This window comes from Lichenostomus cassidix, chromosome 2 (assembly GCF_008360975.1).
Source record: "Lichenostomus cassidix isolate B80296 chromosome 2, HeHo_3.0, whole genome shotgun sequence".
Classification (NCBI taxonomy): Eukaryota; Metazoa; Chordata; class Aves; order Passeriformes; family Meliphagidae; genus Lichenostomus; species Lichenostomus cassidix.
This window is the reverse complement of record NC_139482.1, coordinates 93662556-93689814: the sequence shown is the minus strand read 5'-3', so window position 1 is coordinate 93689814 and position 27259 is coordinate 93662556. Positions and strand designations below refer to the sequence as shown.

General features: G+C 35.9%; 1 protein-coding gene across 2 annotated transcripts in view; it reads left to right on the top strand.

Annotated features, from left to right (window-relative positions):
- ZNF407 (zinc finger protein 407) overlaps positions 1-27259 on the top strand; it is a 334983-nt gene that overhangs the window by 242740 nt on the left and 64984 nt on the right. Inside the window, exon 9 of one of the 2 annotated variants that reach the window (XM_085052424.1) lies at positions 21562-21699. The exons of the other annotated variant lie outside the window; for it this stretch is intronic. Within the exon in view, the coding sequence (XP_084908550.1) occupies positions 21562-21569 (8 nt within the window). The 3' untranslated portion in view covers positions 21570-21699. Of the gene's footprint in view, positions 1-21561; positions 21700-27259 lie in introns of those variants that run through there. 2 annotated transcript variants of the gene reach the window in all.

Here is a 27259-nt window from a genome sequence, read left to right as displayed (position 1 = left end):
AAAAAATGGGAAAGATGAAATAATAAAAGCCTGTTTGCTCTTATACTCTCTGAATTTAGCAAACTTCAAAAATGTAAAATCAGTAAATGCTATTTATCAATGAAGCAATGGAAATACAAGTCAGTTGAGTACTTACTCAAACTTGTAATTCATACCTGCTGTAAATCCTCCAAAGAATAGATACACAGTTTTGTTTGCAAGCATATTTAACATTTTTCTTGGAATAGTTAATGTTCTTAGTCTTTATCACTGTTTAAATAAAACACTTTAAATGCTGTCATTTGAAACAATATTAAAATTGTCATTGCTAGGTATAGGCAAATCAGGTGCAAGCTTTTACAGCAGAGGAATATTGCTTGGGTTTCTAGTCAGATAAAACATTATTTTTGATGGCTGGTATACTTTAAAAAAAGAAAAAGGCAGCAGCAGTTCTGCTTCAAACAGGTTTGCTCTTGTCATAGCTATTAGTGCCAGTCTTTCAATAGCATGTCATGTTGATTGGCAGACACTCCCTTTCCTCTTTTGTGAAGAATAATAATTTTAGTGTGTGCTTGAAATAAAAACCTAGTATAAATGATTTTCTGTTTGTAAAGGAGAAAGCCAGGTTCTTTATAACATATGTAGATTATGTATTATTGTGTTTCAGGAAAGATTAATCTATGTTTAAAAAAAAAAAAAGCTAAGTAATTTTTTTTAGAACTGTCATCTATTAGAAGGCTTTGTATACCTAGCAGAGCTTCCATAGCCAGTATCTTTATCTGGATGGTCATGACATCAGAGTTGTTTTTTTCCAGGTAGCAAGTAAAGTAGCAAAAAAAAGAAAAAGTTAATGAAAGTACTTTATGTAATTTTTTTTTCTAGTATATAGCTTTTTCTGCTGCTGTTGAAGAGCATAGGGAGTCCTTTCACAGTTCCTTAGTTGCTTTTCCTGAACAATCAGCATATATTCCTGCTGAGTGACATGAAAGGAGGTGTTGAAATATTTTGATGCAAATATTACATCATCTAATATTCAGAACCCACCACTATTAATATTAGTTGCATCCTTTAAGTGAATGGTATTATCAGATAAGAATGAAAGCCAATCAGTCTCACTAAAGAAAAAATGTTTGGAATATAGTTTTAAAGCAAAAGGAAAATGCTGCCTAGAGCAAAGTCTGGAACACGTCTTAATACCTCTGATCAGTGGATGTATAATAGGTGTCATGTTGTGTGCTGTGAGCTGCAGGGCTATTGCACAGAGGGTTTCATACTGTGTACAGCACCAAGAACATGCAGTCACCATCCTGCATTCTTTTCAGTGCCTTTCTGTCCACAGCCCATTGTGCTGGCATTTCCTAGCAGTCATCGTTCCTTTTCTGAAAACTATCCCAATTTGTAACAGGGCGACTAATTTTTGTGGTGTGAGCTATTACTGCCGAGCGGATGACTCTCTTAGCCCATGTCTAAATACTTAATCTGGGTGTTGGTTTGTGCCTCCTTTGCTGTCATTCCTCTCTGTGGCATTCTAGTTTCCAAAGCTGGGAGCCATTGGCTGGTCTGGAAGGGGACTGTGCCCTAGTGGATGATGCAGAAACCCTCTTCAGTTCTGAAATTTTCTGTTGAGCCCTTAATGCCCACTTTATATCTGCCCTCAAAAGAACCTTGGACAGGTATCTGCTTTGCAAATTCCTTGCATTGCTCATGCTGGATCCCTGCTGGTGTCCATAAAGACTGTTGCCTCTGCAAGGATATCAGGTTCACTGATGAAAAGAAGGTAATCTTACTCCAAGCTACTATTTCATTATATTAATAGATAAAATATCCTTCATGAAGAACGAGCCACATTATTGCCTATTTGGAGCTAAAAATAGGCTATCCTAACATAAAACTTTTAAAGCAAGGCTGAAATATTTAAGTGCAGAAGTAGGAGAAAGCCCTTAAGACATGACAGCCATCTAGAAAGGCAGAACTATTTAATTGTGCTAGAAGACATATATGCATAATAATATGTGGCAAATGTAAATAATAAAAGGAAATACTAGTATTGGAATATCAACATTTTAAAATTCAGAGAAAAACATCGGAAAATGGGATATCAAAATCATCAAGAAAAATTTCCAAACAAAAAGAAAGATATTAATCTTACAGGAGGAATAAAAAATAAAGGTGTATAATGCCTAGGAATAATTCAGAATATTTTTATGTGGAGATTGTCCTATACTCTGAACATTTAAATTGCTGCCCTATTATACTTTTTTAAGAGTAGATTTCTTAGTCTATAATCCAGGGAAGTTACACAAGAGTTCTAATAAATATAAAGATCTTACTTTTTTATTTTCATTAAAGTAAATACAAATTTTAAGGTGCGGCTTGAAGAATGAAATAACAATTTTGATTGAAAATGTGTTGTGAATTTTAAATATATATAGTAGATAAAACTTAATAACATATATATGAAGTGAATTGAAAATAATTATATATTTCTAATCTGTGCTATAAATAATTTTTTTAAAAGTTAAGTCCAGTGAAAATATAAATAATAAATATCTATAAATAAACCTAAATAATAAGTTTCTCAACTGTGCCATTACAAACTAATTATTTCATCACTTGCAGAGTTGAACTAACAGTACTTCCAAGACCTATGGGCACTGTATTTCAACTAACCATAGCAGGGTGTATTTTGCCTACATAATGCCACCACCTCTGGGCAGCTTTCACTGTGGCTGTGCATTATTTAGGGGATTCTTTGTGCTTTTTCTTCCTGCAAGATGTTACTAGCATCCCAACAACCTGCACTGAAATAATTCTTGATAAATAGCTTAAATGACTAATATTTGTAAATCTGCTTGCAAGTCTTTGTCTGAATTTTAGATTTTTTTTGTAAATTACACAAAATTATTTGCTTGTTGAACGTAGCTTTATTAGTGCACAAATAACAGCAAATAATTTCAGAATCAGAAAAGTATTGAAGTCATGGTGGTTTAACCCCAGCCACCAAGTACCCCACACCAATCACTCATTCCCACCAATGGAGGGATGATGGGGAGATTCAGAAGAGTAAAAGTGAGAAAGCTCCTGGGTTGAGATAAAGACAATTTAACAGGTAAAGCAACACAAGGAATTCATTCATCACATAGCTTGGGCTGGCAGGTGTTCAGCCATCTACAGGAAAGCCAGGCTAATGGTGACCTGGGGAGACAGATGCCAGCACTCTGAACATCCCCTGCCCTGCTTCTTTTCCCTTCCACTTTACAGGCTGAGAATGATGCCATGTGGTATGGAATATCCCTTTGGTTAACTGGGTCAGCTGTCCTGGCTGTGTCCCCTCCCAACTCCTTGTGCACCCCAGCCTCCTCACTGGTGGGGTGGGGTGAGAAGCAGAAAAGTCCTTGACTTTGTGTAAACACTGCTCAGGACTAACAAACACATCTCTGTGTCACTGACAGTGTTTGCAGCTCGAATCCAAAACATACCAGCTACTGATAAGTAAATTAAGTACTGCAGCCAAAGCCTGAACACAGGTATGGGAGATTGAATCACTGTGTTAGTTGTCTGCTCAGTGCTTTACTACTGTGGGTCATGAGTGAGGAGAAGAGCCCTCAGCAATAATTGCTCCAATGAATCACAAATCATTGCAATTCCATGCTGATTTTTAAAATTTCTTCTGGACTTTCTTTCTGTTTGCTTTCATTAATCCAATCTATGCTGCAGTGACTTTCCATTAATTTCTTGACATGGCATCTTGAGTCTTGACCTTTGTAAGTAGGATGCCTTGTCTGTCTGATACACGTGTTCTTTTGCACCTCTAATTTCTATTTTACTTCCAATAGTTCTTAATAATTTTTTCCATCTTTTCATTTACCAGATCTTTGGTACCTTTCAAATGCTAAATGCTCTCCCATATATCCTTAGTAACCATGCTGGATTTTTCTGTCCTTTTTAATATTTAGGTTTTATTGGATGAATGTAGATTGCACCTTCTCTAACTGTACCTTAAATAATTGCCACTTAAGGGAATTAAGAAGTACAAGGGAAGGAAAATGCTGACCCATAGACTAAGCAGAAGGAAAAAACGTTCCCACTGGGTCCAATTTCCTAAGAAGGACCATCAGGATAGTGACTAGGACCTGAAATTATGGGCTGAATGACCTCTAAAAAATTATCAGTTCAGAGAGGAGCTTGTCTATAACTGTTTGCGCTAAAGGAAATGAAGATAGGTAGAAGTCTCACAGAAGAAAGATTGCTTCACTTTCTTGGTGAACATATAAGAGCATAATATGAAACGATATCTCATATAAATACATTGCATGTCGGCTGTCTATAATTCTTGTATCATGTCAAAAAGCCATGGAGACAGATATCATATCTCTTAACTCCCAGCTGGCCAGTTAGTGGGGAACCCCTTTTTCTAAGTACATCTTCTGAATTCAAGATGTTTTATGCATGTCTTGCATTTATTGGAAAGAATCTGTGCTCATCAATATCTAACATCAAAGAAATGGTTTGTACTTAAGTAACCACTGCAGATTTAATACAGATGTTTTCGTTCTCTGAGTCATTACAATATGATTTTCATATAATTTTCTCTGATAGTAAAAAGAGAACTTAAAGTGAGTGCTATTTTCATATAAATTGCATAGGAACCTGAGCATTAATAAAAGCTCTGGGCTTCAGACAATACAGATCACTGGTTCAGCTTCCACATGTCTGGATGAAGGGTACTGCTGGTTTAAGTGGGTGCAATTCTAGTTGCTTGGCTGTGGGAAGTAAAGGAGGTACTCGACATCCAGAGGCAGAGTTGCTGGACAGGTTTCTGCAGTGCAGTTAAGAGGACTTCTCAGGTATTTAAAGATCAGTTACTGATTTTCACAATCCCTGCTTAAATAACATTTCAGAAACTTAGATTATCATTGATGGAAGAGTTTCTCATTAGTAGTTGCTGTCCTGTAGCTAAAAGAGTTTGTTGCTCTGAAGTGTTTGGGATTATAGTGTATAATGTACTTACAAAGAAGGCATTAAGATAATTACCATACTACATGCTAAACTATGTCCCTACTTCTTTTATACCTTGCCAAAATGGTACTTCTTATTCAGTGTGGGAAGTAAGAACAGATAACAGTTCTCAGAAAACAGTTTTTAGCAGATTTAAAAGAATTTATCTACTTTGAAGTAATGGTATCTAGAGGAAACATAAAATTAAAGCATCTCTTGATAGCAAAGAAAGATAAAACTGATTATCCAGTTATCTCAAGAGATACTAAAAGGTTTTAGGCAAACATTTTCAATTTAACACTAATTTTGAATTTGGCATAAGTATCTGAAATTCAGAACTCAGTTTGAAGAATTCAAAATTAGGGGTTATTAAACAACCAGTTATTCACTAACTAAAATAGTTTTAGTAGTTTCTGGAATGTATGAGTAATGTAAAATTAAAAAGGAAAAGCCATGGTGAAACATTTGGAGTCCTCACATACTAGTGCATGTCACCACCACAAAGTGCCTGTGGGATAAAGCTGCTTCTAGTCAACTCAAGTTAGCCTCGTCTGGTACAGATTTATCTGTAAATCCTTACTGTCCCAATAGTATCCAGTATCCTATTAATTGTTGTTGACCCTTTCTTTCGTAGTCCTCCTTCCTCCGAGCAAATTCAGCTACTACCAAAATTATCAGTAAAATTTACTGAGCTGTTTGTGTTTGCTTCTACCCACTCAAACAAAAATCCTGAAATGTGAAGTCAGAGATTTATCGGCATATGAAAATCATGAAATCTCAGTTATCTGAGTAATTCAGCACAGCCTTACTTGTAGTACAGATCAAGGGGGCTAAGAACACAATCCTCTGTTGTACTTGGGGGGAGGGATTGTTGCATATGCTGTTTCCTGCGAACCTTTTAGTTATGGAAGCGACCAACTGATTAAATATATATTGTGGAATGTCTTGAGATATCAGTTTAAAAATTAAAAAAGACAATCATTCTAAAATGAACAAAAAATAGAGCATTTTTGTGAAGTATAGCTATTGTCATAGCTGACTGATATGCAACAACAACAACAAAGTTCTAAGAGAAGAACAGAAGAGACACACCACTTGCAGAAAGATTTGGTCAGGTTTGAGATATCAGCCATGTACTCAGGGACACAGGGTAAATGCTTATAAGTTGGCATAACCAGTATAAGGCTTCTGAGTATCTTGGAAAAGCAGAGAGAACAAATGATACTTTGATGGAGTCTCTAGGACTCCTCATTCTGAAAGTACTTTAATTTTGCTGCCCCCTTGTCACCAAAAATGGGGGAAAAAAGGATTGATTTGGGGGGATGCGTTTATGTAGGTCAACTCAGACTTGGGTATGAAATAGGTTTCAAAAGGTGGCTGTACAGGTTGCTCAAGTGGCTCCCAACCTAAGGATCATCTGCTTTGCAAAGTCAATGCTGTCTTTCTGTCGTGATTCTGCTGTGCAATGTGCAGCAATAAACTTCAATCTGATGTCCCCATTGTGACATGAAAGAATTTTAGCCATAGCCAGGTTTTTTTTTTTAACTTTAAATTTTATCAACTTCTAGGCTTTGTATTTTCTTAAATTCACGTCTTTTTTTTTCTTTCTGTCTTTTCTTATGTATGATTTTCAAAATAAATGCAGATCCTTTCAATATTAGCATTAACAGGTAAACTGAGCTGATTAAAGTTATTTTTGCCAATGGTTTTTAAAGAAATCATTGTAGAATTTGCAATTTGATTGCTCCTGATGCTGATTGGCAGAAGTAGGTCTCTTTCTTGGCTAATCTAGAATTGCAGATGTTATAGAAAGAAATGGCAAATTTAAAATTGTACTTCAGTTTAAAATACAAAGTTTATGTTCATAAAGCTTTTAGTGAATTTTAATTTATCTTTCATTTGCATAGCATAGCATTATATTACATTTCCCAAAGTAGTTCCCTGTTTCTCCAAATACCATTGTGTAGCTGCTACTGAATTCAGTGGGCATATATGTCTAAAGTTTGGTGGAACAGTAATGTCTGTATTTTGAATAGGTTTTACTAATTTACTTTAGTGTTTCAGGTACTATCTCTTTGAGAAGAAGGTAATTGTTGCCCATACATCAATGCTCCACCTGCATTGTTAGAAAGAAACTTGAAAAGAGATTTTAAAATTACAAATAAGTTATAATAGGCTTTGGCTATATAGGATGAATAGAGCCAAATTATAGTCCTTATTTTTCAAGATTTTCTGACTATAAATAGACCCATATAGCCATTGTTGTTCAAGAATTTACTACTAGATTCCATATCTGAAGAAATGGGAAAACATGTCCTAAGCTTTCGATATCTGTGGTAATTTTTAAGAAGCCTGAAGTGTTTTGGAAAGGCCGTGCTATCTGACTAGCTCATATTTTAATATAAAATTTAACATGAATTACGTATAAGTAAAAATAATTTCTAATGCTCTGGTAAACAAGAGACAGTGTTATATAGAAGAAATTGTAGTCTTTAAGACAGGGAGAAATAGAACCAATCCAAGTTTTCAGTCTGTGCCCTGCTACAGTATGGATTGTACACAGCAAGATGTTTTCCAATAATTAAAGACCTTAGGCTTCTAAGATGCTTAGGGCTAAACATGCTTATTGTTACACTTATACAAGGTAGGAGATAAATGGTGTCTTTTCACTTTACGGTGAACTTTTGGGTTTTTGCTTGCATTGTTTAGAAATTGAGTTTTAACTATATTGAACTGTTATGAGTGTCTCTCAGCAAAGTAAGAACTCTGAGTTTCTAAACAATATTGAGACATAGTAATTGTATAATTGGGTACATTTTTAATTTTTTAAGCTGTAATAGATAAGTCAGTCATGAAATATAAACCTGATTTCATTTAATTGTTGTGATTAATTTGCCATAGAAATACTGTATTTATATGTCACACTTTTCTAGATATATTTGTAATAGATTTATGGTTCTGCAGTGTCGTGATTTGGTTTAATTTTTATCATACAGAACCAAAATTTCATTGCCAATTTTTGTATTTAAAGGCTTGTTAATCTGCATTGATTTCTTAGTTTTGTATGGGTTCTGAGCCGAAAAATACAGTACATCACTGACTGTTCTATCACCTGACAGCGACTGATAAAGCATCCGTGCAGAAAGTGTCAGAAAAGGTTAATATTTATTGATTTTATGGCGCTACAACCAATGTAGTTTTGCCATCAAAGATGTATGGCCACCAGCAATGGAATCTGTAAAATTGCAGGTTGGATGCTAGTTTTTATTATAACCTATGCCAGTATTCTGGCCTTAAAAAATGACAGATATTTAATTTAAGAGAAAAGGTTTTGAATGTACAGCTACTGTATACTGCAACAGGAATTTAGTATTCTAAAATGAAATCCAAGCGCAGTGCTTTAAAGTTTAAGGTGTTGGGGGTATGTGGGGGGGAATATGCAACCTTGAATTGCAAATGACAATCACATTTAGCCTTTTCATCCACTTAACTATGTGCTATTGATCTGTAGAAGGTGCCCAAGCAAGTGATAGCTAAAATTATGAGCAATAAAGGGCTTGCTTCTTCAAACAAAAAGTATATAATTAGTAGGAGTGGAGGAGGGGGCAGAGCCTGTGTGTGATTTTAAAGGCATTTAAACAAGATGGACTGAGTGCAACAGCAGTTTGTAAGAGTACACAAGGAGAAATCTGGTTGCCTTGAAGCATAAATCCATGGTCTGGTTGCAGCTTGTGTGTAAAAATTAGGCATGCACTCCAGCCTTTACATTTATCTCCATCAGGGTTTGCCTGACAGAAAGACAATCTGTTGGTTTGCCTACATCAACTAGGGAGAGGAAAATCTTGTGAAGCTTTGGTTCTTCTAAATGCATCCGTAGTTTGCATTTTTATTCTATTTTTCATTTAGATGACTCTTGATATCAATCTTTTCATAACTGATAGTTCTATTGATACATCAGGAAGGTTTTCAAGAAGATAGAAGAATACTTGCTGAAGTGCTGAAAATTAGCCTGCTAAAAAGCATATAGACATGCATAGAACTTATAGAAGAAGGTTTGTAGAGATCTGGCCCCAGATTTTTAGAATCCCTATTTAACTAATGTATTTTAGAGAATTATTATTTTTATGGTACAGTTTTGTATGCAAATTTTTCCCCCCTACTTTCTTTAAGGATCAGTGTCAGGGACAGCAGTAACAATGGATTTGTTTTTGAACAAAACCTAACGATAATTCAGCAGTGAGAAACTCTTATTCTAACATGACTAGGAGAATAAATTGCATGGCATACAGTAAACATGCTTTAGATCGCCTCTTCTCTGTACCACATTTTTCTGTTGAGCTTTATACCACCAGTTTGTCTGGGTTCTTTTTCCCCAGACAGCTTACCCATTTTATTGTGCTCATTTAGAGGAAAGAAAAACTGTTTGTCTCCTTGAAAGGCAGGAGAACAGTGAGTGGAAAACTACTTTTATAGCTAAAATACCATTATAATATATGGCAACTAAAATTCTAAAATTGAAAGAGAAGATACAAGAGCAAATCTTAAATCACTTTTTTAAAGCCACTGACAATTTGAAATATTCCCGTGAAGATTTCTATTTTTTGTCTTCCTTCCTTGAACTTAGTAAAATGTGGTTTTTAGAATGATTGTTACAATAACTTGTTTAATTTCAATAATTCAAATAGGATCTATTCCTCATATAACTCCACCTTTTTTATTTTAATGACTGTGTCATTAATCTAACATTTTCCATTTTTATGGGGCTTCATTTTTTCCCCTTCTGATCTCTTTAAATAACAGCTATGAAATGGCACGCACTCAGCAGTGGCATGCACTGGTTGCATTTTTACATCCCTTCTACCCCTTTAGTCTCATGTTTTTACTTTCAGTAGAGCTAGGTGCCAACAACATTGTGGCTGTATGGTGTCTGTAAGTGACTTCCAGGCTACAGCTCTGGGTGGCAGCTTAGTGACAGAAGGTTTTTCAAACACTTTATTTCTTTTTTTTTTTTTCCCTTAAATTAAATATCTCTGCTATGGACTATTTGTTATACTTCATAACACCTTCACCCCAAAATTGGTTATTACCATACATAATAGTTGATATGTTGTTAGCTGATTTTAACAAATGATTTTGTGGAATTATTACTTAATTCATAATGTAATTAATTTTTAGTACCCAGCAAGACAGAATTGAAGCCATATATTTATTTTACATTGCTTAACCATTAGAACACTGCATTGCTTAAAATGTCATTCACTGAGTAAATAAAATGAATTTATTATAAACTTTGCCCACACAAATTTGATGTTAAACTAAAGGATAAAAAAGAAAAGAGGTATTTTGAGACCACAGCTCATGGAATGATTGCATGTGCTTATGTGCCCTCCTTGTGCCTATGTGAAATGGTAAGAAAACTTCGGAGCCCAGAAATTCCTTACAATTCACATTTCACTTGTACCCACAAGGCTTTGTGATTGATCTTCCAATACAGGATAAGAAATGGTGCATCAGGTTAGGATTAGGATTAGGATTAGGATTCGGATTAGGATTCATCTGTGGTATCACTGCTCTAAACACCTGTTTATGTGCACTGTGTGTGTGCTACCAGTAGTGCTGCAGAATCACTGAGTGTCTAAAACAAAAGGTAGTATTTGCTTATATTTAACAAAAAAAGTCGAGATGAGCAAGAAATTACTGTGTCATATTTCTGATCTCAGTCAGGGTATGAAACCAAACAATGTTATTGAAATCACTGTGTGTCTATTTGCAAAACCCATAAAGGAGCAGAGTGTTTCCTCAAGAACGGGTGGTGTAGCTCTGCTGTGGGCATGGAGATGCACTGGTGATCCTTGCCATTTGAGGCAAGTCTGTCAGCAGGCACAGTCCAGTGCCAGCTCCTCCTGCCCCTCCTACAAATCAGCTCCGCTTGGGAACCCTCTTTGCTGCTCTAGGGGAGACTTTGAATCCCAGCTGCCAAAACCAGAGCATGTGAGCTGCAAAGGAGCAGTGCTGAGAGGGCAGCCCGGGCTCAGCATCCCCAGAGAATCTGGGGACAGGACTGCGTTAGTGTCGCTGCATGGCTCCTCCATCCGAGTGGGTTTGCCTCTGGATGAGCCATTGAGCAGCAGGAAAGCTGGGGATCCAGGGCCTTCTGTGCTCAAAGCAAAGACTGTTGGAAGTGATTTGCTTTGTTTAGTCATTGGATGTAGGGAGGGGGAAAGTACATTTCTGGAATGCTGCCATGGTAAGAGGTATTTGTGCTGGTGTGGAGTGGGACATGGACAGAAGTCTTTTTGACCCCACACAATGCTGCTCACCACTCATAAGCCTGAACGCTCTGCGTCTTGTATGCAGAGAAACACAGAGCTCTTCACATTGGGCATGGAGCTGTCTTGCTGTTTGGCAAATATTGGAACTGCCCCCACAGATCTGTAGAGATATGCCCTGGCATTTAATTCTTAGTAATTCTTTGTTGTCATTTTCTTTAGGTAATCAATTGCATTGCTGTTTATCCACAATCCTCTTCACGTGTTTCTTGCTATAATACTTCATGAAATAATTTGTTTAGGTTTTCTTAAGCCTCCTTACTAAAGTTATAAATTTAATTGCATTGCTGTATTGACTGAAATGTTACAGAGCAGTTAGCTTTTATTGTTTTTGTAGGGTAAAATATGTGATTTTATTGTTCATTTTTATATCTCAAATATCATCTTTTATTGGAATTTTGAACTGTATCATCTTCAGGGTAAGATTTACCACAGTGCTAAGTACACATTTTAGAATGCTGATTATTTAACTTGTAATTCATCTTAAAAGTCAGATTTTGGTTTTTGGTACAGCCAGGAATGTAAGCATAATTTCTCTTGCAGTATATATTTCTCAAGAAACACTCATAAGAGTTGCAATAGCAATCCCACCCCTTCCCTTTGCTTAAGGAAGGAAAGAGCAGCAGTTACTAGAGTATTTGTGTCTGGAGTATTGTGTCAAGACTCTGCATCATCCCTCTTTCCTTGCTTTTGGGTCTAGCTATGGCAGGCAGAAGTGGAAAGGTCCCAGTCCTGTGTGGATGTATGTAGTTATAATTGTGATATTGTAATAATAATTTTACTCTGCAGTAATCTTGTGCTATTACCTGTGATTGAAGCTAAGACATTAGCATTTATAGTCACTGATCAAATAATGCAATATTTAAATACACTTTACACTCACTTCCTCTCTAGAATTATTTGCTTCTTGATTTTGTTATAAGAGGAGTCTTAGCAATTATTTTGGGTAAATAAACTGTATATTACTTACGTTGTAAGTTTAGACTTCTCATAATTGCAACTTTAAAAATATTTGTTGATTTCGGAGTAAATACACAATCACATAACTGTTTAAAGTCATAATTTATGTAACTAATACATAATATGCTCAAATACAACTTTTTCTTCTTAGGTGTTTTACCTTGAAAGGCTTAATTGCTTGAAATTTCTAAGTTTCCTGTAGATATCTAAGCCCAAAGAAAGATATGTCAGGTTTCTGTGGACAACTTACTCAAGCATTGTGTTTTTTCAGCAGCAGCTTTTGCACATTACTTCAATTCAGTATGTGGTACTTAAGAATATTTCCTTCAATTTATATCCGAATTATTGTTAATTACTGTGTGTAAGATGGGGTGTGGATGAGTCAGGTGATGTGTTCTGTTTCCCCTCGTGTCCTCATCTTTACGTTTCTCAACAGTGCAGTGTAGTCAAGACAGCAGTGTTATGGCTAACTTTTAAATTATTGACTAGTCAGACTGATACTTAAAGATGAAATATTTGAACATCACTGGCAATTTGGGTATTTTGACCCAAACAACCAATTTTTTTTTTTTTTTTTTGTGCTGCTGGGGAGCAATTGCAATCAGTGTGCAGAGGCTTCAAATTGTCATTTATGTTCTTATAGTGTAAGTAGCATTACTGATAAAAGTGTGCTTTATTCCTTTTTTAGTGTCATTTGAGACAGAGAAAAGATTGGGACAGATGCTAAAGAGCTGGTTACATTTTTCAAGGAATGCAGTTATTAATTAATGCAATTCATAAACCAATCTACACAGATAAACTAACTCATTGAAGCTTCATTGTGATGTGGAGAAAAAAAAGGAATAGCTGTAATTTTGAGGAAAATGCTCTGTATCTTTCATATCAAACTGAGACAGCAACTCCCTATCTTAAGCAAACAGTGAAAATTAACTTCTTGCCTTTGCAGAATGAATTTGATTCGTTTGGCTTGTGTGTATGTGCATGCCCACATTTGTTAATAAAGTCCTGGTCAGTGATGGACTTGATAAATATTGGGAAGTAAGATTATTTGGATAGTAAGGTTCTCAGGATAAATGGTTGGACTTTCAATGTACGAAAGTAGTAGACTTTGACAGTGGAACCTATGAAATTGTCATAAGTATCTTTAATTTCTTAGTCTTCCCTTTTAAAAATTTTTAGTGTATTCTGGGAGTAGAGAAGGAATATTATACAATTTAGAAGCAATCCAGATAATTTCAGATCTGTAGCGAGAGAGAGAGAGGAAATGGGGTAATTAATGAGGAATTAAAGTCCAATTCTCTAAGCATGTTACATATGTAACCACTTTGTAAATGTCCAGCCTCCCACTGAAATTGTCTTGGACCCTCTGTTCAGACACGCATGTATGGATGAGGACTCTTTCAGACTTAGGCAGGGAGCTGATGGAAGGGAGCCAAGTCCCAGCCTCCCAAAGGACTTGTCTTCCCCTAACACAGGGCATCTTTTCAAAATCAAAATTGCACCTATTCTACTCTTATGAAGACATTTATAGAGAAGGATATGCACTGCCTTTAATAATGTGGCAAAAGGAAATTGAAGTGCTGGATAGAGCTCCATCTCAAAAAAGTAGTTGCTGTGCGTGTTAGGAGTAGAATAGGGGAACAAACACAGGAATGTGCTCTTCTATTTTAAAGAGAAGAATCTATTTTAAAGATCTCCTTACTGCTGGCCCAACATGCTGCTGATAGCCGAATTCTCTAGGAAAGTCTCTTCTGTAACTCCTTTAGCAGACCTGTTTAGCAGCAGTGCCAAATCTAAAATTCCATTCTGCATAACTGTGCCGTTTCATCCCTAGATTTGCTGCTCAGGGACATTAATCTCAAATGCTATGTTTTGCAGTCAGGATGGTTGGTAAATACTGCAGCCTTCATTTGAATGAGATATTTAAGCTGGCTGATATGGCTCCTGATAATAGCTCCGAATTTACAGATGATTTGAAGGTGTGGTTCACAGTACCTCTCTTCCCTTGTGCTCTGTATACCAGTGGGCAACCACGCCCTTCACCTTAAGCAGGCAGAGTGAAGCTTTGCATAACTTGTGCTGTTTCAGCCTTTCTACCGTAGAACAGCAGACTGCACCAACAAGGGAGCCTGGATAGGCTTTTCCTCATTGTCTAAAATTGCTCAGATGTAGTGAAGGCAAATGTAGAATATGAATACCTCCTAAAACTGGGTCATTTGTTGCCAGGGTTTGGGTGGAAGGAAGGACATAGAGTATTCCAGCGGATTTTTATCATCAAGAATCATTAGCTGCAGCTGGCCTTAGCTTAAATAGCTCTGAACTTAGCCATCTTATGGTGGGAGACATTTGACCTTCATCTAGTCCAAGAAAATGAAGAAATTGGTTAGTCCTCATTCCCCATACATAGTTTCTCTTCAGGACCAGGCAGGAGTTCAGCAGAGCTGACATTTGGCCTCTTCTTCCTTAATTTTAATAGTTGTCTTTGAAAGAAATTGCCAAATTATTAAATGTTTAATATCACAGCACTTAAAACATATAATTTTAAACCAGTCATGTATAATATTCTTTTATGTGCATATGTAGTAAAGTGCACTTATATTTTCCTTTGTGTTTGATCATTAGCAGATATATTATAATATCAATATATGCTATGAATGATATTTTAAACAAACCTTCTACTGACTTGGCTGTAAACTTGTGAAAAAACATTGGTTTCACCTTAAGGTTTTAATTTCCTTATGTTTAGTATAAAATCAATACTTTAAGAATGACTAAAATAACAACCAGACAGTATTTACTGCTCTTATGCTGAACATTTCACATCAGAAGAATGTAGGAGGAGTGTCTGAGTTATAATTTAAACATTTATAACCATCATTCTACTTCATTTGAGAAAGCTTACTTTATTAGGTCTAGAATTACAATCTATTCAATTAAAGCATTTCTCAGATAAGTACTCTGAGTGGTAAGAAGTATTTTCCTAAATCTCAGATGCAGACACTTGAATCTAGCATAGTCCTTCACCATTAAAAGTCAGGAATACTTTGTCTAATATCAATAAAGATCCGTTTAAAATTGCTGGAAAAGAATGAAAGAATTGTGTCCACTACATTGTCTTTAAAAATAAAGTTAAAAGCCTGAATATGGTTATTGGAGTGTCTGTTCATAGATGTATGAGCTAGATAAAAGGGCATTTTGCCATAATGTGTCAGATTATTTTGACTTCAATTTTTCATGAGGCATGTTAAGTTAAGGTAGTGCCTAATGTGAGTAATAGTGACAGAATCTGACCTTTGCATGTGATTTTTTTTCCTTTTCTATAATGATAGTGAACATCTGAAGTAAACCTTATATCAGCTAGAAAGTATTACTTTTGGTTATGTCATTTTTCATGGTGAACCAATTGGAGTTGGTTTTAAATCTCTTATCTCACAATCCACAGTCTTTCTTCTTTGTCCTGTCTTACTTTCCAAAACAAAGCATAACTAAACATTTAGGAGGGATCAGTAAACCACTTCTTTGGTGAAAAGGTAGCACTACCAAGAAACAAACCAACCAACAACCAAACAAAGAAAAAAATACCCCAAAAGGTAACTTAAGTTTCTGGCTAGATGGTACAATTGGTCTTACATCGACTGTACCTCTAAAGTTGTAAAGATTTCATCTAGCAGTGCCAAATTCTTTCCCTAGATTATGAAATAGCAAGTTCAGAGATAAAAAAGAAGTGAAGGATTACAACTTGGAGTGCATTTCATTTTTGCCCATTCCAGCTTAAGGAAGGCTGTTTCAGACTGGTCTTGCTTAGACCTGTATTTTTGTCTCATAACTTCAGGTTATTTTGCTACATGTCCTTGAAAGAATTCCTTTGTCTGTGTCATAAATCCTTGCCAAGCCTTTTCGGACTGCACAGGATGCACATCGGTTTTGTATTGTCATTCACACCAACATTATGTCCTCTGCAGTGACACTACATTTTCATTAGTATGATATGGAAAAAATTATTTTTGAATACAGGCTGGCATTGGATTTTATATTTCACTTTTATATATGTAATGAATCTAAACCTGAACATGGGTACCGTGTAAGTATTTAGTCATGGAAGGAAGCATTATATCCGGATTTCTAAAAGTCAGATGAAGTCAAGTGAAAACATAAACACTGTTTAGTGTTTGGCTTGATCCGGTGATGAAGTTAAGAGAGTTTTGTGAAGCAACCAAAGATTATTTAGTCAAAAAGAGCAAGGCTGTAAAGTAGACAATGTCATATGAACCAATAGGTCTCTCACTCTTGCAACTGCAGGCTGATAACAGAATCACCAGCACCAGCAATTTGTGCCTTTATTTGGTGATAAATTAAAGAGGCCTCCCTGAGCTCATACAAGCAGAAAGAAATGATCTCAGACGTTTGTGAGTCACACTGTGTCTGATTAAGTTAAAGGTATAGGAGATGCAGAAAACTGCTGTGTGTGGCTATTTCTGATATATTGTGTTACTGACACTGCAGCAAAGACAGACGTTGTAGGTTTGGCATACAAACACAATGTTGTTTGATCTAAGCAGTGATGCTGAATTGGTCAGCAAAAAGCACCAGTGACAAACTTTCAGCTGAATATACAATTACGGAGTTGACCAACAGTTCTAATGTATTTTCCAGGCAGCCGATTGTGTTTTCCATAGTCCAAGTCTACTGAGACTGCTTCAATTGCATTTATCATTTCAATAAAGATTAAGTAGGAATTCATGTTCTGTCTTCTGTATTTTTCTTACATTTGACATACTATAACGATGGCTCTTCTTTGCTTTAAATCCCATTATATTTCTAGAGATACACTTTTTTCAGCTCTGGGAAGCGAGTGAGAAACTTTCTAACTGGAGTTAGATAACAGTTATAAATATCTTTTCATGACTTACTGCATTCATGCTGTTCCAAAATGGAGGATTACATTGCTCCTGGATATGGGAGCTGTGCTTGCATCCATTAGCTCTTCAGAAGAGTGACAGACAAGACTCCACAGGAATACAATGCTTCCCATATTTAGAGAACTCTTAGTAAGACATTAGCGACAAGTAACTCAATTGTGAACTCCCTTCAACAATGTACTAGCTCCAAGTGCAACAAAGCAATTTGTTTTTTTACTTTGAGATACTCTTTCTTAGTGTGTGCACTGTCCTGTAGTTCCATCACTGCTGAACACAGGGGAGCTATTTATGGGAATTATTAACTAAGTTTTTAAAGACTCTGACAGATCAGTTTTGTTCATAATCAGTATTAAATTTGCTTATGCCCTTTGGTTGGGTCATAAGTGTAACATGGTCCATAAACTTCTTTTAGAGCTTTGTGGATACTTTTATGCCTTGATGATTAATGAATCATTGTATATCATTACTTTTTTCATTGTATTCATCATGTGTTAGTTTGAGTTGCGACGTTTTCTTGCGATATACATTACTGTACTGAATGCAACAAACCTATATGGGAAATAATTGTACTTTTCATAACAGGATTACTCTTCTAAGTTGAGGCATGCTGATATTTAAAGTGGCTGATTATTTTTGAGCAAAGCAGAATGTATCACACCACAGCAGTATGCTGGAATAGTGTACTGTACTACATTAATTCAGTCTGACAACTGTTCGTGGGTTTCATTCTGGATCTTCACAGGTTCTATGCTTTTTTCAGCTGAAGGTGTTTTTTTCTGCAGTTGTATTATGGAAACATTCTTTGATGTGGATTTACTTACAGTGGTGTAAAGGTGTTTTTGTTTAGGTGGGTTCTTTATCAACCAAGTGTGCTGGACATTTTTAAGACCAAAGCAGCTCACTATTATGAGGATTTTATCACCATTCAGGCTCTAGAACTGGTCTGGTAGCTGGACATTGCAGTGATTTTGGGTTTTGTTCTTTTTCTTTCGTTTTGTTTTTTTTTTTTTTCCCCTTTGTCATTGGTCTAGCTGAATTCTTAGCAGATTATTGCAAGATAAGACTCTTGCAGCAGTAGAGAAAATCTAAGTTACAGGCTGCTTTGCACAAGCCTTTCCTCAGTCTTCTCTTTTTTATTTTTTTTACTTGTATTTCTCGATTTCTTTTCCTGAAAAGGGTAAGTAATGCAATTTTCTCTTGAAAGATAAGAGCTTATACCAGTTCAATAGTGAAACCTAATTTTCCATATTTATCATCTACTCATCTAAAAATACCTACTTTTATACCTATGCAACCCAAGTTTATACCTCCTTGGAAAGGCATTTAAAGTACTTTCTAGTTTGCATTCATTGATTAAGGAGTATTGTGCTTTTCAATGCAGCAAAATAGAGCATTACCAGTGATACGTGCAATAAATCCAGTAATATTTATTAAGAACTTCTTGGCCCAGTTCTGAGTGGTCAGGAAAGCCTGGACCCATGACTTCAGTATTTTCCACTGGAGGAGAAATACTTCCAGGATATTATATTCCGGATTTAATACTTTGCAGAGCATATACAGGTTTTAAACAGGGACATTAGATGGCAAGATCAAACTGCAGAGGATGATGTGCTCTCTGGCCTTGAACAAGAGCCAGAGCAGAATACTGTGTGTTAAAAGATTTCTAGTGAGGACCATGCCTATACATGTTGCTTCTTCTGTTGTATAACTTTGATCTTTATTAACATGCCAAGAATGAGCCAGTGGCCTTACAGTAGGGTTAGATAGTTTCATAAACAGCCTATACTTCTAATCCTCCTACAAACAGATCCTGTTGATTTACTTTTTGTTAGTAATCTTCCATTCAATCTAGTTGCCTATTCCCTGTGGTTAATTATATGGAGGAAAGATATACTTTTGATCTAATGCTAAATAAGCTTTTCACAATTAATCAATTTAAATTCTGAATTTAACATATTGTATGAGTAGTTTTAATACAGAGGAGCAGTATTTTCTGTAATTTTCTAGAAATGCTGGGACCCACATGAAAACAGGTGTGTTCTTCAGAATACTTGTACCATCCTGGGTTACATTTGCTACCTATTTTGGTCTTTTCCAGTAGTATCCCATAATCTGGGTCACAAGTAATGGCAATTTTCCTGATTTTGTTAATAACACTAAATATTAACCTTTGTAGTCTCCAGACACTGAAATTTGCAGAAACGTATATAAAAGTTTTCAGTAACAGAATCCCCAGGAGACTTGTGTTAAGTGTATAGTCCAGCAGTTCATTAGTGTTCTAAATTTAAAACAAAATTGCTTGACATGAAAATCAAGGATAAATATTTTAGTCTTTCAGAATTTTTTTCTAATGCAATAAAAATGTTGCATTTCCTGTGTTAACTTAATAAGTGCAATATAAATTAGCTTGACTTTACTAGCTGCAAAAATCATGTAATAACATGTTCCTCATATGATAATATTTAGAACCAGTTAAGCATTTTCATTGGAATTTGGTATTGTAGATCGATTCTCTTTTTCTTTTTTTTTCTTTTTTTTTATCTTGGAGAGAATAAAACAGTTTTTGCTTTTGAAAACATTGAAGTCAGTTAAAATAGGCTTACTGGTTTTTATCCAGAGTGTAAAGATTGTGATCAGTTTCTGGGTTGCTACCATCAATATACATTTAGGTTATGCAGGATTTTGTCTTAATATGATCAGTCTTTATTTATGTAAAGTAGAATTCTGACACCATTGATCTGTATTATTAAAATGCATAGAGCAGCTATCATATCCTGGGCTTCTGCTGAAATATGCTTTTAATTGAAGCAGAATAGTAGCAATATATTACCACTGTGAATCTAGTTAAGAGTACAGCACTGACTGCAATGTTTCATTGTTGTACAATGGGCTCTGTTTCGTGGGATTGAGTGTAAATGCTGTCATGTGTCTATGAGAGCTGCTCAGTGCAGGAAGTGATTCTATAAAGACTTCATTCTGGAAGATGTGCACTTCCAGTTGACACGTGACACACAGTGTTTGCCCTTGAGAAGAAAGACTCGAGCCGTATGACGTTTGTATTTTAGATAGATATTTTAGATAGGCAGTTAATACTCTTAAAAGGGGGAGTTCATGCCCGTGTCTAGCTTAATAGTGCCTTAATTTGCCTTAATAGCAAATGATTCTGAAGAAGTCCTTTAACTTTGCTTTCTAGAAAGAGAAAAAAAAGGGAGATGAGTAAAACAGTAGCTTAAAAAACAAGCTTCGGGTGATTAAAAACACAGAAGAGAAGATAGAGTTTTTACACCTTTCTTCATCTACAGTGCAAAGGCCAGGCACTGTGACTCCATGTGGTACATTTCATGGTGCTCCTGCTGCAGAATGCCTCAGAAAAAAAGCCAAAAAGTGATGAAATAGACTCCTTACATTTACTATTTCCATGTGCCATAAAGTCCTAAGTTGATTCAGTTAGATTTTTACCCATGAATGTCAATGTTCATGTACTTAGTGCACAACTAAATTTTTAGCATTGATTTTGGGAACATCAGTTGCAACCTTAAATACATGTGCTAATATTTACATGATAGGAGCCTTAGTTTCAGTGCTAATAAGTTTTTAGTCATGATAACTATGTAATGTGTGTTGAAAAGCAATTGGGAAGTGAACATCTCAAAGAGAGTATATAAAAGAACAGTAGAAAAATGTGAAATCATGTTCGTGTCAACTGCTTTTCAAGAGAAAAGAACAGACAGATCTCCAATACCATCGAAAGGTGGTACATTTGGAATGGACAGAAATGTGTGTGGTTTTACACAGAGCAACACTGGAGCAGTGTTTCTCACTGTCACAAGATATTATTGTTGTGAGTCAGATTTAAAAACTCCACCAGCTTTTTCCGTTGGCTTGGGAAACTATATTGTTCCTCTCTTGAAAATCTTAGTATGCATAAAAAGTGCAGGTATTTACAGGAATATTAATTAGGAAGGAAAGGTATTGTAGGAAATTGGCATATCTGTAAATGGACAGCCTTTAGAAGTTAGCAGACTTTCTCTTTTGACCAAAACTTTTTTAATAGGCTTGAATAAGTATTGCTCAGACTGTCAGAAATATCTATTGGAGTCTAGATCTTGAATCAGGTGGAGAGTACTGATAAGAAATGCTCTAGTGTTTCCATTGTTTCTGGTCAGTTATCATCATCTCTTCTTCCATGCCATAGGTTTAGTTGAAAGTTTTATAACCAGACAAGGTTGCATTTCATATAGTGTTGTATATTTGCAAAAAATAGCCTCCCACTCGCAAGTAAATCAGGGATTTCAATTTTTAGGGACATATTGGTACATAAATACTGATAGATGAGCAGACAAAAATAAAAGTCAGTTTTATAACATGTTTTTCAGGCACTTAAAAGAAATTGTGGATGCAAAAGTAGAGAGCTGCTTCCCTAGAGTGAATAAAATTTAACAATGTAAGTCCAGTTGCTTTAACAAAGCATACATTCCAATACTGCAAGTAGTCTAAAATTATCATCATCAGTGAGTACATTAATGAAACCTTGTTTTTCTTGTAATTTCAAACTGCAAAAACAAGTCTTTGGGGCATAGTAAGATGGTAGCATACGGTATCTGTTTTAATAAATGATGTTCAGATAGGAAATACCATCTGATGTTTTTATTTTGAAATCTTCATTGTTAAGGTTTTCTTTATTTGGTGAATGTTATTGCCCATGGTGGCCACAGTCACAGGCAGAACAGGCCTGTCTTGATGATTTGAAAAACAACCCAAAAACCTACCAGGAAGAAAAAAATTCCTCTCTGGTACTACTCAGTGACTCAGTGTTGTCTGGCATAGGGTTATTCTGTTGACTGATTGCCAGTGGATTATATTTATGCTTTTTAATTAACAATTACATATAGTTAAAATATCTCATATAAATCTATGGTCGGGGGGGTGGTTGTTGAACCTTATTATGTTATTTTAGTATGCAGAAATATCACAGTATTAGATTTCACTAGATCTCTGATTTGTAGGATCTGTTTACCTTTTAGACGATCAAAAATGACTGATTCATTCTGGGTTGGTCTTTGTTCCAGTTTATGTAATTTGACGGCAGAAACTCTGCTTTAAGAACAAGAACCTGCAAGCTTTTACTTTATTTTTTTTAAAGCATATTGCAGCTTAGGACTGTTCAACTAATATAGTTTTATGGGTTATAATGAGGGTGCTTCAAATCATATTCACCTTTAATTTCTATAATATTATTGCAACAATGAATAAAGTGCTTAATTACCTTTCCACTATGTCAGGGTCTTTTCTTTCTCTAAATATGCTGTAGGAAATAAGCACAAAGGATTTAAATTGATCTCTTTTTATACTCATCTGCTAACATAATTGATTCTCCAGTATTGAAACCCATTCCTTCTGTCTGTATACCAAAGATTTCTTTGCAAAGGTCCAGCCCCAGCAGGTTGATTACACACTTGTTACCTGTAATTCAATACAGCAGCGCCCTGTTTACAAAGTCCAGATTTCCTGGGCTGTCAGTTAGGGCAATCAGCACAAAGACCAAGAGCTTTTGGAACTAAATAAACAATGAGAAAAACATTCAGGGCTGCCAGTAACCTTCACAGGTAATTTAACAGCCTTTGACTACAAGGCATCAGTTGCTGTAGATGTCTGGCGAATATGAAATCTGACATTCTCCCTTGCCATGTTCTGCCAATAGGTCGGTGTGTAATCTCTCACCGAGGTTCGCCGCCGCTCCGCTGCGCTCAGCCCAACTGCCTGTATTATGACGGACGCCACACCTGCGTTCTGTCACCTACGTGCCGCGTGCTCTTCGGAAAGGATAGAGACAATTGTTTACATTTGCAGGGTTAAGGAAATTTAAAGTCACTCCCATGTCCCCTCTGCCGTTACTCTTCTGGTCAGCATCCTGGCCAGCGCAACCTTTTTGATCTCTTCTTAGTAGTGTTTAAATATGAAGGAAGAAACTGCTTGATCAATTCTGTGTAAATTGGAGTCTGTTTTTATTGCAAACAGGAAACAGAGTTATCTCTATTTTCTAGATGACCTTTAAGTACAGATAGATTACTTTATTGTCTAAAGCTTCATGTTTATGTATTTTTAATTTAACTTGTTTTATTTCTGATGTATTTGGTGCCTTTCCTGTCGATTGGGATGATGATTAGAACAGCTATTTTAAAGACCTCTGATGTATTAAAGCAGACAAAAAATATCCGTGAGGAGAAGAAAACAGAAACAGAGGTTCATCTGAGTCTTTGTAAGAAAATTTCATATATTTTACTTCAGCAGTCAAATTTCTTTGCGAGCAGATAAAATTAATGTTATCTATACAAGTTTAAAAGTGCATCTGTTTAAAAAAAACCCACAAAACCCAAGGACAATACTTGCAAGTTAGATATTTATTGTCCATATAAACTACCCAAACTATCTGACATATAAGCATTTTCTTGTGTGCCTGCAACATATTTGGCTCACAAAGTCATGTCTTCTTTTTAAATTATTCCTGATATATAAATCTGTAAAGTAGGCATCTTGCAAGCTGTTACAAAGGTTCTATTTTTTGCATAATTGTTGTACAAATATAAGAACTGAAATGATTTGAAAAATTTTGGGAAAATCTACTATTTGATTGTGCTTTTACCAGAAACTGGTTTCCTGTTCTATTTTTACATTTTCACTGACGAAGTTCTGGGTGCCTTGTGTGGTCAGTGTAATAGAAGATAGTGAAGGTGTTGTGCAACAGACACTCCCCAATGCTTGATTCACTATCTGTCCTCCAGTCCTGTCTCAGGCAACATGCTTGTGCAGCTGTAGATAGATGTGCATCTATGTCTGAAAACCAAATGTATATATTTAGTGTTAGTTTAGTTCTAATTATTTCCTGTGTCTGACTTCACAATGAACATACAGATTTAAATTATATACAGACATGATTTGGCTTAGTGAGGAAGGATTGTTATGTGGTAGTTTTTTTTTTCTGTTAAATTATATTGTTCTCTGCAAAAATAGAAAGTGAGAAATTCCAAATTTGTTTGGGGATCTCTAAATATTTGTTGGTCTTTCCATGGTCCCAGGGGAGCAGGGAAGAGGATAACAGCACCACAGTTTTCATTGTGCATTAATGGGGTCAGTAACAACACTGTGAAGGCAATGATCTTACTAAGAACAAAGTATTGTAAAAATTTAACTCATTTACAATGTTTGGGCACAGCAACAATTAAGGATTCTAGTGTAGAAAGTGCTAATGTGATTGTAAGTGAAACAGGCAATTGGGCATAGCATGGTAACCTGTGGGAAGCAGCCAAGTCCTGCATGGGCTACTCATGGAAACTTACGGAGTGGACAGTGACAACTCAGTATTTATGGTATGTTTCACACTACTGGATCCTTTATGTGGTCAGGATGGGTTGCAATTAACTGTTTCAACAATGGTGAAGTAGAGAAATGCCACAGGAAAGTGCTTCTGAGGTTGTGTCTTCTTACTTGTAGCTCATTTAGACATTGAATACTCACTGCAGCTTCATGATAATGTATCTTTACTGGTTAGGTGAGGTTCATCTCAGATAATCAGTGCAATACTTTTAATAGAGAGCATCTGTAATTTTTCCTCAGTTATTTATTTTACATCACAAAGTAATCCATACTTGACAAGAACTAAGATAATTTTAAGGCCCAGTCAAAAATGTGATCTGTAAGGGTGGCCATGTTTATGTTATGCTCTGAAGTGAGAAGTAAGTGAGAAATAAGTGAGAAATAAGATCCCTCTATGCTCAGCTGTTTTACTTGCAGCCTCTGTGCTTCTAACACAGCTGAGCTAAGCTGAGGAACCAAAATGCACCTGTAGCCCAGAGGAATTTTTTACATGCTTTGTCACAGACTGTTTAGACATTTTTCAGAAGTACCACCAAAATGATTGCTCCAAAGTTGCTTCTTTTGCAAGGTGAGAGAACTAAGCTTAAGGAAGAGTGCAGAAAAGTATTGGAAGACTGGTGGCTTTTGAATTGCAGTAGCACACTGCCCAGTGATTGCATTAGCAACTGATAAATCTTTCTGCTTTAAGTTTCAGCCCCTCTTGTCCTTCTGTATTGAATGATGGGTTTTTATGTGTGGATAGGAGCTAGATTTAGAGACAAAGGCCAAATTGTTCTTCATGGTGAGAACAATTTTAGATTGTTAGTCTATGCTTATTGTTATTAGTGGGTTTGATGCCACAAGCAGTAAGATGAGCACATAGGTCAAAATCAAGTGGAGGGCTAATGTTAGGGCTCAGCTTCATTGCAAATATGATTATAAACAAAACTTAAATATGATTGTGAAGAAATTGTGACTAAGAGGATTTGAGTAGGAAGATGTGTACAACAAACTTTGCATGTGGTTCTGCTTCTGAACCTCTCCTTCCACTCAAGTTCTGAGTTGATGAAATTCTGGCATGGGTAGGTCTCTTCGCAGTCATTTTTCAGCTCCTGGACTCTATCCCACACATCTGAAACGCTTCCATTTTGCTACTTTGATTTTACTAGGAATTTGTCCCTTTTAAAAATTTTATTTTGTTGTGTTTTATTTGTGCCATATTCTGCCACAGAACTCCCCCAGTGGGCAATACTTCGTAAATTTCAGCAGCAGCTATGTCAAATTGTAAAAACAAAAATGCTCATTTAGTGAAAAAAGAAAAAAATTGTTACCATTTGGTTTTAAAAAAGACAATACAAAACCTGGGTTTTAGATCAGGAATTGCAGCTACTCCTGTATTTATCTATCTTTTGACTGAATGGAAAGCCCTAGCTATCTCACTTATCTCAGTAATGTCAATTAAGGACACCCAGATAAGATAATATTTACATATTGTTGCTTTCAAAACTAAATCGTTCTGTGGAAGACCATCATCTGTTGTTGGGTTTGCTTCCAGTTTTCATTGTAGCCTACTTCTCCAGTGTATCTCACGTGACTGATCGCAGTAATTTAACAGTCAAGAGTGATCAGGAAAGGGAGAGAAAATGCTGTTGAATCTTCAACTTCTGCTGCTGGTTTCCCATTCCCCAAATAGAGGGAAGGCATCTGGAGACAAATGCCACATATTCTGCATCTGCATATAAAGTAATTCAGGACAAAACTGTTAGATTTTTCCTGGGAAAAAAAAAAGAAAAAGAAAAGGTTAGTTGTTGTTAGCTGGAGAATGATCTAGTTTTCATCTTCTATTTTAATGAATTGCTTCATACCTCTTTACTTCAGGGCAGATTTAATACTACTGTTGATATTTTGATATCTCTGGAGTGTAATGTATTTATGTTACAGTATAATTGTATTTTACACTTCTTTGTTTAACTTTTGATTCTCAAATTCATCTACCCATATCAGAGGGGAAAACAGACTGAAGATATTTTAACTGTGTTGTAATCATTCCTGACTGTTAATTTTTAAACAACATATTAAGCATGGGGTTTTGTCTCTCAACGGTATATCAGTTGAATGGGATCAGGCCCCAGTTCAAAACAGGACTCTCACAAATCAAATTGATGCATTTTTTAAATCCAGAAGAGTGTTAGGACTGTCAAAGGAATTCTTCTTTACACCTCATTTTCTGTCAGCAGGTGATTGTTCATCTGTTTGTTTGGGAATAACTGAATTTGTGATCACGGACGCATAAGCAGGTTAACTTAGGTTAGTAGCAAACACCAAAAAGGTATTTCTGTGCCAAATGAAACAGTGTTTTCATAATGCAAACACACAATAATTGAAAAGTTCCTGCTCTAAAGTGAAGTTGTTAATAAGCATAAGGCAATATGATTAACAGAGTAGGAGTGCTGCACAACATCAGAGATGTTTTAGCACATGCTAAGGTACTTTTACCTGTAGTGTCCTTTACTGGGGTTGTACTGAAAATCACTATACCCACCTCAATTAAGGATGACACTTTTGACAGGCAAGCAAGAAAGGCTAAAAGAGAAGATGTGGGAGAAGGCAGCATTCACAAGAGGTAGAATGTTATGTAAGTGAATTCCAGGGGATCAAAAACCAATATTTTGTAAGATGTATTTGTAGGTTTCCTTTGCCATCCATAGGGTCTCTCTCACA